This window comes from Mustela putorius, unplaced genomic scaffold (assembly GCF_011764305.1).
Source record: "Mustela putorius furo isolate JIRA1106 unplaced genomic scaffold, ASM1176430v1.1 tig00000095_pilon_pilon_pilon, whole genome shotgun sequence".
Lineage (NCBI taxonomy): Eukaryota > Metazoa > Chordata > Mammalia > Carnivora > Mustelidae > Mustela > Mustela putorius.
The window spans coordinates 36,087,846-36,106,952 of record NW_025421280.1 but is presented as its reverse complement, the minus strand read 5'-3'; the positions used below and the strand labels follow the sequence as shown (position 1 = coordinate 36,106,952).

Here is a 19,107-nt window from a genome sequence, read left to right as displayed (position 1 = left end):
GAGGCACCCGCAGGCGGCCCCCCCCCCGGTCCCGCCCACCCTGCCCTACCCCGGCCCTACCCGGCCTTTCTTCACGAAGCTGTAGATCATGCGGAGGATGAGGCACGACCAGAACACGTGCAGCAGCTGCAGCATCACCAGGAGGACATTGAAGAAGTAGTAGCCGAAGAAGGGGCCCCACTTGGCGATGGACTCGTAGTAGGTGGTGTAGAGGATCCTACAGCAGGGGAGTGGGGAGACGGGCTTCAGCTGCCACCAAGGCCCCCAGTCCTTGGAACCTCTAACTTGTGTGACCCTCCTTGCTCTACAACCTACCATGGCTCCCTCTGCTGCCCCCCCCCCACCCCCCAGAGAAAGTGATATTCTTTAGCTGGGCATTTAAGTGCCCTTCTTGCCTGGTCATATTAACTTGTCAGAACACACATGAACCCCAAGGGGATGCTTAGTGGCCCAGCTGCTCCCTCCCCCACCCTGGTCCCCCAGGCAGTGAGCTTCTGCCCTGCCCTGCCCCCTGGCTTGGCTGTGGGGCCACCATGAGCCAGCCTTGCTCGGGCAGCTGGCTCTCTCTTCCTGGGCCTTCAGGGACCCACAGCCCTCTGTTTCCTCCACAGGCTCCCCCAGCCTGCAAATATCGAGGGCTCCAGGTCACCCAGTGACCTCCTCCAGGCTTGTGGCTACAAACTCTAGACACGTACGTCTCTGTCCAGAACCCCAGGCTGGTGTGCTCATGCCTTCTCCATGACATTTCTAAGTCCCCCCACAGACCCTGCAAACCAGCACAGCCACAGCTGCGCACCTGTTCCTCAAGCAGCAACTCCGGCCTCATACCCATTTCATGAGCCTCGATGACTCTGACTGTACCCACCTCTGTCACCTGCACTGGTCCAGCCCCACCATGGCTCACCTGGGCCAGCCCAGTCCCCTCCGCTTGACCTCCCTGGGCCCCCACAGTTCCTGCTCAGGCCTCTCATCCGCTATTCCCCAGCAGCCAGCAGAGGGCGCCTGTGAGCCCGTGGGTATGTCCCTCCTCTGCCCACAAACCTCCAGGGCTCCCTCGTCATTGGGGTAAAAGCCCAAGTCCTCCCGGAGAACCCCAAAGCCCCAAATGACCTGCCCCGTCCCCTCCTCACTCACTCTGCTCCACCCACAGGGGCCTCCGTGCCATACCTCCACACCAGGCCCAGTTCTGCCCCGGGGCCTTTGCACATGCTGTGCCTGCTGTTTTGACCACTCTTTCCATAAGATCGGTCTTAAGTTCTCTCCCTCCAGTCCTTCCCAATGAATGCTGCCTTTTCCCTGACCAGCCTAATTCCAACTACCAACGCACTCCCTGTGCCCTTCTCAACCTCACTTTCTCTTTAGCACGTCATTCTCTCATGCTTTAGATTCTACCTGTTTGCCTTATTTACTATAGTCCCCCCCACCCCCACACACATTAGCCCCACCTGAGCAGGTATCTTCACCTTGCTCCCTCATCAGCAAACAGACTGGGCAGACTTTAGTGAGTGGGTGCCCAACCCTGCCTCCTGCTCCATGTTCCAGGCACAGGGGGGAATGACTGAGTCCAGACTTCTGTCTCTCCTACCACCGGGTCTTTGCACATGCTGTGCCCAGTTCCAGGAACACCTTTCCTTGCCTTCTCCTGGAAGCCACCCAGCCCACAGCCCCAAGTCCATGGGTCAGGAAACCCAGAGGGAGGCAGGCCTGGATCTCAGACATGCCCTCCCTCCCTGCTCCCCCAACGGCGTGCTCACTGCGTAGGGAAGAGCACGAGGCGAGTATAGAAGAAGACCAAGGAGAAGATGATGAAGAGGGTGTCGCACACTTTCCGCCAGTGCGTGTAATTGAACATCTTGCCAGCCTGCGGAGGGCAACAGAGAGAACCGGCCTCAGGCCAATGATGGGGACAGGAAAGTAGGTGAGAAGCAGGGCACTGGGAAAGGGCGGGGCCTCCTCTCCAGGAACTGTGTAGAAAGGTGTAGTGCGGAGCGTGAGAACCTTCATTTCCACCGCCCCCCCCCCCGCAAGCCACGAGGGGGCGTGGCCTCGTGGCCGGGGGCGTGGCCTCACAAAGGGCTAGGGTGTTGGGGGAGGGTGTTGTGGGGGGGGCGGGGGGAGGGTCGGGCTGGGCCAGGTCCACCTCCAGGAGGTAGTCAGAGGCGTCGTGCAGCAGCAGCACCAGAGAGCCGATGCGCAGCAGGTTTGAACTGTAGGAGAACGAGATCAGCAGGATGGTCACGAAGTGGTGTGTCACCTGCTCCTTGAAATCCTGCGGGAGACAGCGGGTCACAGCAGGGATGAGGCCGGGTGGTGCGGGGTGGGGGGGGGGACACCCCGCCGGGATGGGTGGAGGCCCTCGCAGGGAGCTGGTTGGCTGGCGTCTGTACTTTTTTTTAAAAAAGCTTTTATTTATTTGTTTGACAGAAAGACACAGCGAGAGAGGGAACACAAGCAGGGGGAGTGGGAGAGGGAGAAGCAGGCCTCCCAAAGAGCAGGGAGCCTGATGCGGGGCTCAGTCCCAGGATCCTGGGATCATGACCTGAGCCACAGACGGACGTGTAACGACTGAGCCACCCAGGCGCCCCTGGCGTCTGTACTCTGTGGACTCTGGGTCTCCCACCTGAGGCACCAGGGGGTCTCAGGGTAGGCGGTGAGGCCATCCCACATGCAAGACTGGGTCCGTTTCCCCTCTTCCCGCGTCACTTCCCAGCCAGGCCTCACCTTGCGTCTGACATCAAAGGGCAGCGTGATCAGCAGTGAGACGTAGAAACTCAGCTCCAGGAGGTACCAGTAGTACAGGGCCGGTTGCAAGGGCTGCAGGGGTGTCCGCCAAGGTTAGCTGTGGGGGGTGGAGGCTCCCCAGGGGCAGGGAGGCTCCCCAGGGCCCTCCTCCATTGCTCAGAACCAGGACCCTTGAATCCCAATGAGTGAAGAAGGAGTGAGATCCCTGTCCCCGGAGGTAGGCAAGGGCAGTGGTTCTGCGGCAGCTCCTGCTCCCCGTTTCCCGGAGTCTGGCCCCTATCCATCCCAAAGGGGAGGCAAAAATATAGATCGGAACCTGGAGGGGAGTCATGTCATGTCTGGGTTTGGCTCTCCCGGCTGTGGCTGAAGGAACTCTGACCACCCCAAGCCCCCACCAGCCTCCGGGCTCTCCCTGCCACTCACCTGATTTGGGTAATTGTCCCAGCACATGACCGGTGCCCACAGCCATGACTCCTGCAGGGACACGGAGTCTGAGGCTGCTCAGAGGTCAGAGGTTGCCCAGCCCTCTACCGCGGGGGTGGGTGGGTGGGGTATCCCCAGGGCCGCTTGCTCTCATTCTGGACCCCCAGTTCCCGGGCATGGTGTGTCCTCCCAGGCACGTGGATGTCCGCCACGCCCGTTCCCAGTGCTCTCCCCTCCCTGTGCTTTTGCACGAGCTCCCCCCTCTGCCCGCACCCCTCCACACCCCCCAGTCCGGGCCCAGTGCATCGGCGCACTCACGTGGTAGAGGACCGACAAGCCTCCGAAGAAGGAGCAGAAGTAGAAGCTGAACCTCCAGCTGCAGGCGGGGAGGGAGCCCGTGAGGCAGCCACCGGAGGCGCCCGCTTCCCCCTGCACCCCCAGCGCCCCCCGCTTCCCCCCAGCCCCGGGCTCACCTGGCCTCGCAGAACTTCTTGGTCAGGGAGGGCCGGTCCTGGTTCCGGCGCCTCCGGAACCAGCGCTGGATCTGTGGCAGCGTGAGGCCGCACTGGACCGCGAGGACGGCCATCTGGTGCTGGGGAGGGGTGAGTGGGGGAGGTCACAGAGGTGGCTTCCTTCCTGTCCCTGTCCCAGGACAGATGAGACCCGGCCGCGTTACCCCTTCCCCTGCTCCCCCAGACCTTGCCTGTGGGACTGTCTGCCTGTAGACACGGAGGCGGCCCCCCGAAACAGGCCGTATACAAGCCAGCCCCGCTCACAGGAGAGACAGGTGGCTGACAGGGACCGGGACTAAGAAAGGGGGCGGCGGTGGAGCACAGGTTTTCCTCTACCCTTCCAGAAAAGTCCGGTCTTACCCCCACCCCAGGCAGGCAGTTGCGACCTCGCCTCCCACCCCTACCTGTAGAGAGAGGGTGACCAGGGAGGGAGGAAGGTCCTGCATAGGGACAGCCAGAGCACAGTACAGACGGGAATGCGGAGGTGTCCCAGGCCTGCTGTGGTCTCCCCCCAACCCCATCAGTCAGTCAGGTCTTCCTCTCCTCACCAGCTCAGGAGATACCAGCACCCCCCAACCGCCCCCAGCTCCCCAGCCCCGCAGTCGCAGGATCTGCCCACTGGTGGCCTGGGGGTAGGAGCACTGTGGGTGTGCAGAGCCGGCCCTGGACTTCCCTGTTCCTGGCAACAGGGCCACATCCCATTCCCCAGGCCCCGCCCACAAGGGGGCCTGGGCTGGCCGAAGGGGATGGAGGGGGGCAGAGGGGGGCTCTCACCTCCTTGGGTTTCCACCCTTCTGTGAGGAAGTACTTCTCCAGAGTGGCATTGGGCCTCGCCGGCCTCCTGGTCTGATCACGCACACCGAGCAGCCGGCCCAGGGGCAGGCCAACAAATCTGGGTGCAGGGGAGACAGAGCCTGTCAATCTAGGTGGGGAAACTGAGGCTCAAAGGGGCCGGGTCACATGCTGGGAGCCCCGAGGGGTAGCCCGGCCACGGCACTGGGACCAAACCTAAGAAAAGGCAGTTGGGTGACCGGTCTTCAGGGTGGGGGTGTGAAGGTTAACTTGCGGGGTCTCAGGTAGCTTCACACAGTCCCCATCAGGAAGAAGGGCCTCCTCACTGTCTGTCTCATGGTCTGGGTCCCTGTCTGTCCCCTGCCTGGCTCAGGGGTCCCCACAGGCAGGAGCGGTGTAGACAGGCAGAGGTCCCTGGTCCCTGGCCCGTCACCACATGTCCCACAAGGGGGGGGGTGTCCCCCAGCACTTCATACCCACCGACCATCAGCCTGCATTTGGGGAAACTGAGGCTCAGGGCAGCTCAGCAAGGAACTCCTTCCAGCGCAACAGTGACAGGACGTGGGGGAGGAGGGGACTGTCATTTCTTGAGTGCCGAGCATGGGTACAAATCCGCATCAGCTGCGGCTCGTCTGACTCTACTGTCAGAGTCCCCACTGTCCTGATGGGCAAACAGGGCTCAGACAGGTCAGAGCGATGCCCAGGGCTGCCCGGCTAGGGAGGAGCAGATGGGCCCAGCATTGACTTTAAAAATGGCCAAAACCTCTGCCTTCGACCTTGGAAAAGCTGATGAGGGGACAGAAGGCCGGCTGAGGACAAAGCAGAAGCTGTCACCCTGTGAGCTCCCCCCACCCCCAGTCCTGGGTGGGACTCGTGTGTGCCATTCTTCCAAGAATCTCCCAACTATCTTAAGGGTAAAGCCTTGCTAGAGGGGAAAACACCCTCCTGAACCTGACAATGGCAAGCCCTCTGGTATCAAAGGTCCTTTTTAGCATAGGAAAGCTCTTTTAAAACCTTGTTCCTTACCTCCCTAACCCCTGGTACCTAATCCCTCACAAGCCCAGTGCAGCAGCTTTCGGCTGCCTCCAGCGCCCGTCCCCGGAGCTTTAATAAACCACCATTTTGCACCAAAGAGGTCTCAAGAATTCTTTCTTGGCTCCCGACCCCACCCCCACTGAACCTGCCCTATATTCCAAACTTCACCAAAGCTATCCCATCCCCATGGCCCTTTAAAAGGACACCTCTGAAAAAAATAAAAAAAAATAAAAGGACACCTCTGGGATGTGAACACACCCCACCTACGTCTGATGAGGCCATCAGTTAAATAAACAACCGCTCACTCCACGCTCCAGTAGTGAATCGGGCCAGGTCTCCTGTCGTCCCTGCCCTGCAGGAAAGGTGCCCCCCCTCCTGACTCGAGCCTCTTAGAACCCCTTAGGCAAAGGCCTCAGTCCCAGAAGACTCTCCCTCTGGGGTGACCACAGGCTGGTCCCTCAACCTCTGTGCCTCCATTTCCTATTCTGTGGAATGGGGAGAGCATTAGTGCCGCCTCACGGGGTTGCGCTAAGGGCTGCCTTAGGATGCGTAAGCTGCTCAGAGCAATGGTGGGCACACAGTAGGCGCTCAGAGGGTATCTGTGACAAAAATACAACCTCTGTGGGTATTCCCTGGGTCTCCTGGGGTCCAGCCTATATCCAGGAAGCCTGGCCTGGAGAGACAAAGCAAGAAGTAGAATGTTCCCGAGTCCCTGTCATCAGGGGAGGGCAAAGCCAGGGACCCAAAGCGGGGGGAGGGGGGATTCCGGGGGCTGTGGAGGGGGTTGAAGGGGGATAAGGGCTCTGGAGAGTGGGGGGAGGGATGGCGGAGGGGTCTGGTGGGCATTTCTGCAACCCAGCTTTGAAGGGACTGCAGAGGACAGAGTGCAAAGGCTGGGTGGCCACATAGGGAGTAGCGGACCTGCAGAGGGCAGGGCGTGGGGCGGGAGGCCGGAGAGGGAATCTTGGGGAGGCAGCTGATCATGGGGGCGGGGGGGTTGGATCATGGGGGTGCCGGCAGCAAAGGGGCCTGGCAGAACAGGTCTGAAAGCTGTAACTACAGAATTGGTGGGAAGTACCTGGGACCCAGGAAAGGGACCCCAGAGAGATGCCCACACCCAGGAGACAGCCAGCCAGGAAAAGAGGAGGAGGCTCGGTTGGAAGCAGTGTCTGGGTCCCATGAGAAATGACTGAAAATCTACAGAGTTTGGGAACCAGGTTGCTGGGAACCTGTGGGGCGGGGGGTTGCGGCAAACACTCAGGGGTGTGGGCACCAGCAGGCTGCAAGAGATTGGGGGTGGGGACCGCCGGGGGTGGGGTGGGGTGGTTTACGGCACAAAAGGGGAAACCAGTGCTTTTTGCTCCTTCCTTTGCTACAAAGGGAGGAGGGAAGCCTTAGGAGCCAGGAAGGAGGGGTGGAGGGTCACGTTGCCCATAGGAGAGAGGCAGGAGGGAGTGGGCGAGAAGCAGGTCTGGGTGGCTCGGCTGGGTAAGCAGCTCAGGTCATGATCTCAGGGTCCTGGAATGGTGCTGCTCCCCTCCCCCAACTGCAGCAGGCTTCCTGCTCGGTGGGGAGTCTCTGCTTCTCCCTATACCCTAGCCCCCTGCCCGACCCCCAGGCCTTGTGCCCTCTTTCTCTCAAATAAATAAAATCTTAAAAAAAAAAAAAACACGTTTCTTTGCTCACTGACTGGCCTCTGCAGACCCTTACGTGGTCAGCAAAGCAAGAACGCGCCCTCCAGGCCCACTCCCCCACCCCCCCGCCCCCCAGGTTTGCCAAAGATGCAGGTGCCTCCAGACCGGAGCAGCGGCCATGGTGACAGGGAACCAGCCCTCAGAGGCTGGAGGAGTGTGGGTGGTAGCAGCTAGGGGCAAGGGGGGTGCCAGGAAAGGCACGCCAGCTCCAAACCAGGCTCTATCCAGGACACATGAGGACGAAACAACACAGGACAGTTGGCCAGGGTGAGCACTGTGCACAGGGGAGGACAACAGGGCCAGGCACCACCGCGAGGCATAAACTCACCTCTCGAAGGCCAAGCGCATGACCACCAGGGCCAGCGCCACGGGCAGGGCTGCCAGCAAGTCGCGGGCGTGAGGATAGACCAGGCCATCCCGGTCCTCTAGGGCAGCCCACGTGTTGTTGGGCGGCAGCCACAGCCTCTCCTGCCAAAACCATTCGCTGAGGCTGGACAACATCCTGTGGGCACAGGGTCCCGTTAGTGGGAGCTCAGCGTGTGGGAGGGCCCACCACCCCATCCTCACCCCCTTGTGCCCCAACGCCCCGCCCCCGCAACCTTGACTTTATGACAACCGGTGTGAAAGAGAGACTTGCGCTGTGTGCCCTCAGGCAAGTGACCTGCCGGCTCTGAATCTCAAGTTCATTTGTCATACAGGGACAGCAGCCCACCTGGGAGCCCAGCCCACTTAGGCAAAGTGTCTCCCTGCCTGCTGGTCCCAGAGACACACCTCATGAAAAGAGTTAGTGCTCTGCACTTCACAGGTGCAAAAAAAGGTGGCTGGAAGTCAAGGGACTGGCTGACTGGGGTCATAAACTCGAGTTCTCCAATGTCACGGGAGGTGTCCCGCCATTGTGGGAAGGTGTCTCCAAGGCAGCCCAAAGGTGAGAAGCTGAGGAAATCCGCAATTCCCTTCCTGAGCATCCTTCCGGGTGTGAAGGTCAGCAGCCCCGCTGGCTGTGAGGCTGGGCTGCGGCTGGGCAAGAGTCCCTGGTGCGTGACGGTGCCTGCCTGATCACTGGAGCCGCAATTAAGTGAGCTTTCCTTCCACCAAGAAGGCTTTCCGACAGCCATCTTGAGGCGCCCAAGCAGCTTTGCCCTTTCCCGAGATCTTAAGACAAGTGCCTGGACCCCCACACTAGCCCCCGCTTGGGAGGTTTGTTCATCCTTATGTCTGTCCATCCATCCATCCATCCATCTAAACACCCACGTTACCTGCTGATGTCTGTCCATCCACGTGTCCCTCCAATTCATCTACCTACCAACCAACCCACCCACCCACCATCCATCTATCCGTCCATCCAGTTGTATGTTCATCCATCCACCTGCCTGCCCATCTGTCTGTCCATCTACCCATCTGTCCATCTGTCCATCCATCCATGTGCCTGCCCGACTGTCCATCTGTCTGTCCATCCACAAGGTGTTCTCTGATTGACTTGTTCATGCCAGCATGCAGCTAGGTGTTAGGGACACATCAGGGAAAAAAGCAGACATATTCCTGTCCCCATACGGGGGGCAGCCAACACACAAGTATACAGATTCGTAAATGAGACAGGACCGTGTGATGAGGCCTGGTAGAAAATGAGCAGGGTACCACGATTTTAAACGAGGTGACCAATGAAAGTCTAAGGAGATGCCTTCTAGGCAGAGACCCAGAGATGAGAAGGGCCTGGGTTTACGCAGAGGAGAGTAGTGGTAGTAGGGAGGGACTTTCAGAGAAAGCAGCAGCAGGTGCAAAGGCCCTGAGGCAGGACTGAGCTCATAGAGTGTTAGGGGAAGAGCAAGAGGCCCCTGGAGCAGAATGAGCAAGGTGGGGGGGAGAGGGAAGGGGACAGGGGCAGGTCGTGCCGGGCCTGTGGGCTTCAGGGAGGAGTTGGGATGACATTCGTGATGAAAAATTTCAAACCTACATAAAAGTTGGAAGAATTTACAGTGAACTCCTACACCCCAGCACTAGATTCTGCCGCCCACAGTTTGCTCTGTCTGCTCTATCGGATATCTGCGAGTGCATCCATTCCCCCCACCGCCCCCCCCCCCAGATCAGGCCATCTTATTTTCCTGGATGCATTTTAAAACAAGCAGCAGACATCAAGCTGCATCACCCCTAAATATTTCAGCACGCAGATCATTAGCTAGGCTTCAATATTTGCTAATGGGTTTTTTTTTTCTTTCAAGGTAAAATCTGCTAGAGCGAAATGCATAAATCCTTCACCGAACGGTTGCCGAGTCCGAACAAATACAGGCAGCCGCGTGACGCAGCCTCCAACCACGGACACATCCTCCTCCCCCCGCAAAGCTCTCCATGCCCCTCTGTGGTCAACCTCCATCTCCTCCAGCTAAAGGTAACCTGGCTTCTGACTTTCGTTCCCACCATGCATTCATCCTGTCTGCGCTAGAACTTCCTATAAACAGAATCACACACTCCGTCTTCCTGTCTGGCTGCTTTCGCTCTGGGGAACCGTTTTGAGATTTGTGTGTCATAGCATCTACTGGTAGCTCCCCCCGCCGCCCCGCTGCCCCCAAATCGTGGATATGTACCATCTGCTTGTTGATGGCAACTGGAATGCTTCCCATTTGGGGTGATTAGGAATACAGCGATTACGAGCAGACACATCTCCCGGGTCAGCCCGGCAGGGAAGCCGCCCATCTGACTTCATAAGCAGCGGCCAAACTGTTTTCTGGATGTCCGGGGGTTCTGTGGCCCTGGGTTTTATTTTAGATAAGGACACAAGCCATGGGGTGTTGGCAGCCTCGTGGGAAGTGGCCTTTCGGAGGCCAGAAGGAGGTGCTGTCCACTGGAAGGGGGTAGAGAGGAGGGGCAGGTTTCCAGAGACTTCTTTGTTTGTTTGTTTAAAGATTTTATTTATTCATTTGACAGACAGAGATCACAAGTAGGCAGAGAGGCAGGCAGAGAGAGGAGGAAGCAGGCTCCTGGCAGAGCAGAGAGCCGGATGCGGGGCTTGATCCCAGGCTTTAACACACTGAGCCACCCAGGCGCCCCTGTTTGTTTATTTAAGATTTTACTTATTTATCTGACAGAGAGAGAGAGAGATCACCAGTAGGCAGAGAGGCAGGCAGAGAGAGAAGGGGAAGCAGGCTCCCCGCTGAGCAGAGAGCCCGATGCAGGGCAGAGACGCACACAGAGAATTCCATTTTTATCAAGTTCAACAGCAGGCAAAACGGCCCGAGGATGGCGGCATCTGTGTCCCGCAGCCACTGTCGCAGGTTACCACTAACGCAGTGGCAGATGTGTTCTCTCATGGTTCTGGGGCTCAGGAGTCTGAAATGGGGTCTCGCTGGGCTGAGTGCAAGGTTGGGCAGGGCTGGGCTCCTTCGGAGCTCTGGGGAAGAATCCATTCCTGCCTTTTCTGGCTTCTAGAAACCACTTGCACTCCCTGGATGAAGGTCCCATCTTTGTCTTCCAAGCCAACATCTCTCTCTCTGACCCTCCTGCCTCCCCCTTATAAAGGCTGCTGGGATGACACTGAGTCACCGGGGAATCCGGGGTCAGCCCCCACACCATCAGCAACCTCTAGACCCCTTCGTCACACAAAGCTCCAGGATCAGGACGTGGCGTCTTTAGGGGGCATTAGTCCGTGACCACACTGCTGGGCATCGGGACAGGCGGCTGCCTTTGGGACAGTGACCAGAGGGGCCCTGTGGGGTTGCCTAAGGCTGGCATGTTCCGTCTCCCGATCCGAGCCAGTGCTCTTCTGGTTGAGGAAATTCCCTGAGTCATCCATCTCTGGTGTGGGCCCTTTTCTCCTGCTCATGAAAATGCCTGCATTTTAAGAGTCCACCATCTGATTCCAATCCCACCTTGTGGGCTTGTCCACGGGACTCAACTCAGTTCTGACACTGGACCTGGAGGTGGGGTCAGATCCCATGGGGTAAGGGGCTCAGTCCTACAGAGACTGTCCCCCCACTTCTGCCGCCAGGTGTGTCTACATGAATTCGTCACCTGTGCTTCTGGCCAACTGGCTGTAAACCAGAGGCCCCCCGACCCCCTCCTGGAGGTTTTGAGTAATTCACTAGAGGGGCTCACAGAACTTGGAAAGAAGTTTACTTACTAGGTCACCGGTTCATTAGACAAGGACACAACTCAGGAACGGCCCGATGGAAGAGACGTAGACAGCAAGGTGGAGGGGGGGCCCCCACCTCCACGTGCATCACTCTCCCCAAATTTCCATGCACGCACCAACCAAGAAGCTGTCTGAACCTCGCCCTTTGGGTTTCTGGGGAGGTTCATTACAAAGGCATGCTCGATTAAATCATTGCTCACTGCCCAGTGAGTCAGCCTGCAGCCCCTTCCCCTCCCTGGAGGTGGGAGGGGCCCGCACGAAATTTCTACTGTCTCTCTCTTCACTCTTTGCCTTCCCTGACAACCCTGCCACCCACCCTGGTGCCCCAGAGGCTTTCCCAAAGTCGGCCATGTCAACCTAACAAAGGACACCTAGATCACCCCCATCGCTGGAAATTCCAAGGGTTTTAGGAGTTCAGTGTGAGACCGGAGACAAAGAACAAATATTTCTTTCTTACTATAAATCATAACATCACAAGTCAAATACAGAAAAAAGAAAAATTCTGAGAGTCTGGGTCTCAGAACCAGCATGTGGCCGGCGTTCAAGTCCATGGGGAGGGATGGGCCAGCCCAGGGAGGGACGGAGATGAAGGAGCAGTCTGCAGTCCCCATGGCGGTGGGGGGGACATCTGGCAGTCAGTGAGGTGATGAGCAGCACCAGCAGCCTGACAAACAAGGGTATGTGACAGCGGCTAGTCTAGACCTAGCAGGCTCAGATGGCCCAGACAGAAGGGACAGATGGGCACAGAGTCTTCTGTCTGGGTGGTTGATTGCTCTACAAGAAACTAGCTGCACTGACAGGCAAGGTTGGCTTGATCTGGTGCACTGCCCTCACCCCCCACCTGAGGGCGCATGCCCAGCCTGGGATTCCCACCTCCCAACTGGAGCCACATCTACTGCATGGTACCTCTGGCCTCCTCCCACTTTCTCAGCAGACCTCCCTCCCTCTGCCGCCCAGTGCAGATGCAAATAGGCAAGGAGTCCCAGGAAAGCCCCCAGCCAGCCAGAGCTGAAGCAGATACCCGGGAGTCCTGGCCCCCTGCCCCATATGCTTCCCCCACTCAAGGATGCCCAGATGAATACCCACTGCCTCTGTGCCACCAGCAAGTCGTGATGAGCTTCAGAGACAAGGGGGAACACACAAGACTACGGGCATCTTCCAATCTCAGGCCTCCACTGATGTCCTGGGCTTCTCAAGCCCCCCATTCACTGCCTGACACTTTCGGCTCCCACCACACCATAGGATTTCATACAGCCCCTTTTGCAAGTGCTGCCCTCTGCCTAGACTGCCCATTGAATATTTATTGCCCTATGCTGGGTGCTGAGAACATGAAACAGTCTCCACAGGGCTTATACACCTTCCCTGTCTGTCTGGCAAACTCCTAGGCATCCCTCAAAACCCAGTTCATTTATTGCTTCCTCCTGGAAGTAGCTCCTGATTGGATTTAGTTGAAGCACACTCCCCCAGTCCTGCTTCACTCACTGTGAGGTTGGGAGCTCGTCACGGAGGCTCTCTGGCGACAGCCCGGGGTGGAGAAGGAAGGATGCGTGACCAGCCTGGAGCCCCAGTCCCCTCAGCTGAAGCAAGCCTGGTCCTTTCTGGCGTCCACATTAGACTGACCCACCTGGACTGCAGAGGTCTCAGCCCTGGAAGCCCTACCCCTTCTCCAACCTGTCTGTCTGTCTGTCCCCTCCTAGCACACAGGAGGGACTCATGTGCGGCTGTTACTAAACATTCACGACCAGCAAGGCCCAGACTTCTCTTCTCCCACCACCTGACCCTCATCAGAGCCCTCCTTCCCAGAGGACGGGAAGGAAGGAGGCTCAGGCTCAGATTTTCCTTGTTCATTTCCTCTGCTCATTTCCTGGGACTCTGCCATACAGCTGCCCCATCTGAAAAATGGGTACAGCCAAACCACCTGCTTTCCAGTTTGTTGTGTGGGCCAGGGGCCGTACCACGCCGAGGTGACTCCTGCCTCACCCATTCACCAGGCAATCAACCTCAGGCAGGCAAGCAGGCTGTTCTGTGCCTCCGTTTCCTCATCTGTAAAATAGGCTAATAAGAACCCTTTCCACATGGGGCAGTGGAGTGAGTGGTAAGTAGGACTGACCTGCATGTTATTAGCAGCAGAGAGGGGTGGTGGGATGAGGGGCAGCCTGGGGAGGTGGGGTGCTGGCCTGCAGCAGATTCTGGAAGGTTCTTCCCAGAACCTCCCTGACCTCTGCAGCTTTCCCTTCAAGCTGTAGCTCATGAACTCAGGCTGGGCTTAGCCAGGGCCACTGAGGGGTCATCTGGAGACTCACCGAGTGAGGGAGTGGCTGGTCAGCCCAACCAGCCTGAGCCTACAACCCCCCACACCCCTACCCTGCCCCCATCACCCCTGCCCTGCCCCCCAGTCTCCCAGCAAGGCCGCTGTGTCTTGAAGCCTTTTTGGCCTCACTCCCAGCCCTGCCCCTGCCACCTGGGAGCCAGACTCTGATAATCCTTCCGAGTGGCTAAAAATATATCCTCAGACCGGGGGAGAGAGAGGGATTAGGGCTTTGTGATAGTACGGGCAGGGGAGGATGAGCGGAGGATCCCGGTCCCCTCTCAGGGGTCCGAGGGAGCGGACTCCATCCTTCCTGCTCCCTGGAAGTCCTGAGCGCCACCCAGACTGGCCAGCAGAGCAGGGCTGTGCACAGAAGGTTTGTTTTATTTTAAACCTGGCTGGAAATGCACGACTTGCCCGGGGTTGTGAAAAAGGAAATCAATTCAGACTCCAGATGTCTGGGCTGCCCAGTGACGATGGACGGACGGACACACACACACACACACACACACACACACACACACCCACCCCTCCGGGCTCCTGCAGCCTGGCCTGCTGCCGGGGGTCACCTGACTCCCGCGGCTGGAGGCCCAGGCAGGGAACACATGATGTGCTAAGTGGGGGTGGTGTGGAGACAGCCACAGCCTCCCCTGCCCTGGGCCCCGGCTGTCCCCTGTGGCTGGCCTTGGCTCCTCCACCATGAACCTCTCTGAGCAGAATCCCTACGGGTGGTGTTCCCTGCCCAGCCCCAGGTCCAGGACTCTGCCTCCCACCCCAACCCCTCAGATTTAGACACACTGTTGAGGGCGCCTGGGTGGCTCAGTTGGTTGAGTGTCCGACTCTTGATTTCCACCCTGGTAATGATCTCAGGGTTGTGAGATCAAGCCCTGTGTCAGGCTCTGTGCTGGGTGTGGGGCCTGCTTAAGAGTCTCTCTTTCCCTCTTCTTTCTCTAAATAAATTTTAAATAATTTTTAAAAATAAGAAAAAAAAGACGACACACGTCTGCCCTCCATACTCTGGTTCTGTTGATACACCCTCCCACACCCCACCAACTCAACTGTTGGCAATGGCTGCTTGCTGGCCTTCTAATTCACTAAGCTCATTCCTACCCCAGGACCTTTACATATACATACCTAGCTCAAAAAGCTCATTCCTGCCCCAGGGCTTTTGCATGTGCTGTGTTCAGTTCACCAAGCTCATTCTTAACCAAGGGCCTTTGCACATGCTGTTCCCCTACACATCCCTGTGTCCAGCGCTCATTATTCACATCTCAGCTCAGAGAAATCTTCTCAGATCGCTACCCAAGAAGCCTGTGTATTGTTCCATCTCCTCATCCTGTTTTGTTCCTTCAGCCCTCTTGTCCTATTTGATCTATTATTTGTTTTTCTGCCTCACCCAAGATATAAGACTCCTGAAGGCTAGAATGTTGTTTTAGGCACTGCAGTATCCTAAGCTAGGGCCTCCCACAACACCGGGTGCCAACTAAGTGCTAAGCAGACGAATGAATGGGTATGAGTAGTGCAGACACATGGACAGATGGGTGGATGCGAGGACTTCAGTGCAGGTGGTTAGATCTTCTAGAAAAGAAAAAAACCCAACCCCACCGGGTCTCCTGATTGGCTCAGTTGGAGGAGCGGGTGACTCTTGATCTTGGGGCTGTGAGTTCAAGCCCCTCACTGGGTGTGGAGCCTACTTAAAAAGAAACCATCTGTTTCAACAGGCAAGGTCAGCTCGATCCCAGTAAAGGAGATTCCCTGTTGCCCCATTTCAGAACTGGGAAGCCCGAGGCTTAAAGCAAGAAGCTACCGGCCATTTAGCCAGCAAGGGCGAGAGCTGGAACCAGAAGCTCATCAGGGTGGTGAGGGGGCTGCCCTGTACCACCAGTGGGCTCAGGGCTCATGGGACTCTGTGCAGCCGCCCCCCGGGCCTGCCTCTGCCTGTCAATCATTCTCCAGGTTCAAGCCCCTCCCCCACCCTCTCTGTGTTTTCAGCGAACCAGTTGCTCAGCATATAATTTCTTTTTTCAAAGATTTTACTTATTTATTTGAGAGTGAGAGAGAGAGCAGGAGAGGGGAGAAGGTCAGAGAGAGAAGCAGGCTCCCTGCGGAGCTGGAAGCCTGATGTGGGACTCGATCCCGGATGACTTGAGCCAAAGGCAGTGGCTTAACCAACTGAGCCACCCAGGCACCCCTCTTCTCTTCTCTTCTTTTTTTTTTTTTTAAGATTTTATTTATTTATTTGAGAGAGAGAGAGGATGAGCGCATGTGGGGGAAACAGCAAGAGAGGAGGACAAGCAGACACTGGGCTGAGTTTGACGCGGGGCTCGATCCCACAACCCTGAGATCACAACCCGGCCCCAAATCAAGAGTTGGAGGCTTATCCCACTTCGCCACCCAGGCGCCCCTCAGCACATGATTTCTTAACTGCTACACCCCTGGGCAGGCCCGGGGGGCTTAGGTGAGCTGCACCCCTGCTGGCCACCCTCTTGGCAATGCCCCACCCCCCAGAGAAGACAGCCACCAGCGGGGCCAGGAGGATCACTGCAGCTGCCTTGGGCTGGCTGTGGGCCACTCTGATGGCCTCAGCTCCCTCCTAGGGCCCCGCCCAGCAGGGACTTAGCATCCGCCCTCCGCCTTCTGCCCTAAATGCCTGCTTCAGGGGGCCGGTTCCCACTAGCCTTTCAAGACCTGGGTCAGATTCTATTTCCTCCTTAAGAGGCCTCCTCAAGAGGCTTCCCCCCACACAGCAGAGCCCCCTCCCCACAGCCTTGCCCATCTCACTGTGCCCTATCCCTGGGCCTTTCTTCGGAGCTTTCTTGAGCCCTGGAGCTTAGAGAGCTTGCTGGCTCTGGGTGTCCCCCTGGGCAGGGAGAGCCCGGGAGAGATCTCTGGGGTCCCCAGCCTCACCTAGTGTATTGGGGGTGGTCAGGGAGGTTTCAAGGACCAAGATAGGAGAGAGGATCAGGTCTCTTGGACATTGAGGGGGAAGGGAGCAGTCCTCAGCCCCAAAAGCAAGTGGGGATGGGGGAGGGGGTGGGCAGCAGGAGCTGACTATTACCCGCACAGGGACTGATGAAGCTTACAGGTGGGGGATAAGGGGAGCCCACTTGGGCCATTACAATAAAAACAAAAATACAGTTTTGAGGTATCCTTGACATACAAGAAAGTGCACATTTAAAGTGTGTGATCTGATGTGTTCTAACCTATGTATGTACATGTGAAATCGTCACCCTCAACCGAGATAACGAACATATCCATCGCTCCATGAATTTCCCGGTGCCCTTCTGGAGTCCATCCCCCTCTCCCCTCCAGGGCAAATTTGCAATCTGGATGTCTAACAGTCGGGGACTGGAAACCTCAGGGCTCCATGTGAAGAAATCTTACATTACAGTCCGAAAGATAGAGGAAAATACATCATGGATGGACCTTGAGGATGTCCTTTGAGGAAGCTAGTCACAACAAGACAAGACACTGTAGGATTCCGCTCACAGGAGGTCCCTAGAGAGATCCATCTGTAGAGACAGGAAGTGGATGGTGGGTGCCAGGGGTGGGGGGGGGGTGGGGGAGACAGAGTCTCAGATTAGGGAGATGAGAAAGTTCTGGAGAGGGATGCACAACAATGTGACTATATCAATACTAAACTGTGCACTCAAAAATGGTCAAGATGGTAAGTTTGATGTCATGTGTATTTTACAACACTTACTTTTTTTGAAAGACGGAGGGGGAGAGGGAGAGAGAGAATCCTAGGAAGGCTCCATGCCCTGCATGAAACCCAGTGGGGGGCTCGATCTCATGGCCCTGAGATCATGACCTGAGCTGAAATCAAGAGTCAGATGCTTAACCAACTATGCCACTCAGGTGCCCCCAATTATTAATTTTAAGATTTTTTTTTTTATTTGACAGATCACAAGTAGGCAGAGAGGCAGGCAGAGAGGAAGGGAAGCAGGCTCCCCGCTGAGCAGAGAGCCTGATGCAGGGCTCGATCCCAGGACCTTGGGACCATGACCTGAGCCAAAAGCAGAGGCTTTAACCCACTGAGCCACTCAGGTGCCCCCCCAATTATTAATTTTAAAAAACGACCAAAGGAGGGGCACCCAGATAGTGCAGTTAAGCAACTGACTCTTGGTTTCAGCTCAGGTAATGCTCTTGATGTCGTGAGATCAAGCCCCATGTACAGCTCCGCACCTTGGAGTCTGCTTGGGATTCTCTCTCCCTCTCCCCATCCTGCTCATGTCTTCTCTCTCTGAAATAAATAAATATATCTTTTAAAAAAATTACCAAAGGGGAAAAAAGAGGAGGAACATTATGCTCATTGACTTGAGTGAGCGGAATGGGGGCTCAGGGAGTTAAAAAAATAAAATAAAAGCAAAATGCGGGGAGCCACTAATGGCCTCATACGTCATTTAGGCAATGGAAAAGCACCAGGAGAGCTCGGTTCCACTGAAGTCAGAATCAGCTGCTTCAGACCAGCCCCACTGGAAACAACCAGAAACCCTGGCTGACATACAAAAACAGACTACTTGAAAGCCCGGTGCTGTGATGTCCCCACATGGTAGCTACCAGCAGCATAGGACTATTTGAATTACAATGAACTGAAATGAAACACAATTTCAAATTCAATTCCTCAGTTGCACACAGCAAAATTTCTCTGCTCAAGAGCCACACGTGGCTTATGGCCACCAGATTTGTGCAGGTATGGAACATTTCCATCCTTGCAGAAAGTTCTACCAGGTGGTACTGCTCTAGAGTGACGCCAAAGAGGTAGTAGTTGGAGGGGAGTCTATACCTGGTATATGGGAGGTGGGTTTCTCATTTGTACTGCTCTTTGCTGGAAATAGAAACTGGCTTGAAAAATGAGAAGAGCCCAGAAAGATCACAATTGCTTAACAACAGGATGGAGCATGAAGGAAGGGAGCAAGTCCGAAAAAGGAAGTTCCGAATTCTACACAAAAGGTCTGTGCACAAAAGGTCTCCTGCTAAGCCCTGAACCACATGTGTGTAGGGCAGACTCCAACCAGGCCAGCTAAGGCTAAAAGAAAGGAAGAGAGATTTCACCTGCCACCCACCATGAGGACAACAGACTTTGGAGCCTGAGTCCAGACAGGTTAATTGCCTGATTAAAAAAAAAAAAAAAATCAGTGCTCTCCAGAGGAACATAACAGAACCCAGAGTCACCACGATAACATCTTGATGATGTCCAGAATACAACCCCAAATTACTTGATTTTTGGAGAAACAAGACAACACGAACCATACTCAAGACAGAAGGAAATTAACAGGGACTAAAATCTGAGGTGACCAAGATGTTGGAAGGAACAGATACAGATTTTGAAGCAGCTATTATGATCTATTCAAGGATGGAAAGGAAAAAAAATAGCTCCTAATGAACAAACAAATAAGAAACCTCAGTGGAGGAGCACCCGGGTGGCTCAGCGGGTTAACGCCTCTGCCTTCGGCTCAGGTCGTGATCCCAGGGTCC

General features: G+C 56.3%; 1 protein-coding gene across 1 annotated transcript in view; it reads right to left on the bottom strand.

Annotated features, from left to right (window-relative positions):
* The window catches only part of CERS4 (ceramide synthase 4), a 31,748-nt gene that overhangs the window by 495 nt on the left and 12,146 nt on the right, over positions 1 to 19,107 (bottom strand). Inside the window, exons 2-10 of the mRNA XM_045085117.1 lie at positions 7,527 to 7,700; positions 4,452 to 4,569; positions 3,639 to 3,757; positions 3,484 to 3,541; positions 3,166 to 3,216; positions 2,722 to 2,814; positions 2,141 to 2,269; positions 1,755 to 1,861; positions 61 to 217 (exon numbers count right to left, since the gene is read on the bottom strand). Coding sequence (XP_044941052.1) covers positions 61 to 217; positions 1,755 to 1,861; positions 2,141 to 2,269; positions 2,722 to 2,814; positions 3,166 to 3,216; positions 3,484 to 3,541; positions 3,639 to 3,757; positions 4,452 to 4,569; positions 7,527 to 7,699 — 1,005 coding nt within the window. The 5' untranslated portion in view covers position 7,700. The remainder of the gene's footprint in view (positions 1 to 60; positions 218 to 1,754; positions 1,862 to 2,140; positions 2,270 to 2,721; positions 2,815 to 3,165; positions 3,217 to 3,483; positions 3,542 to 3,638; positions 3,758 to 4,451; positions 4,570 to 7,526; positions 7,701 to 19,107) is intronic.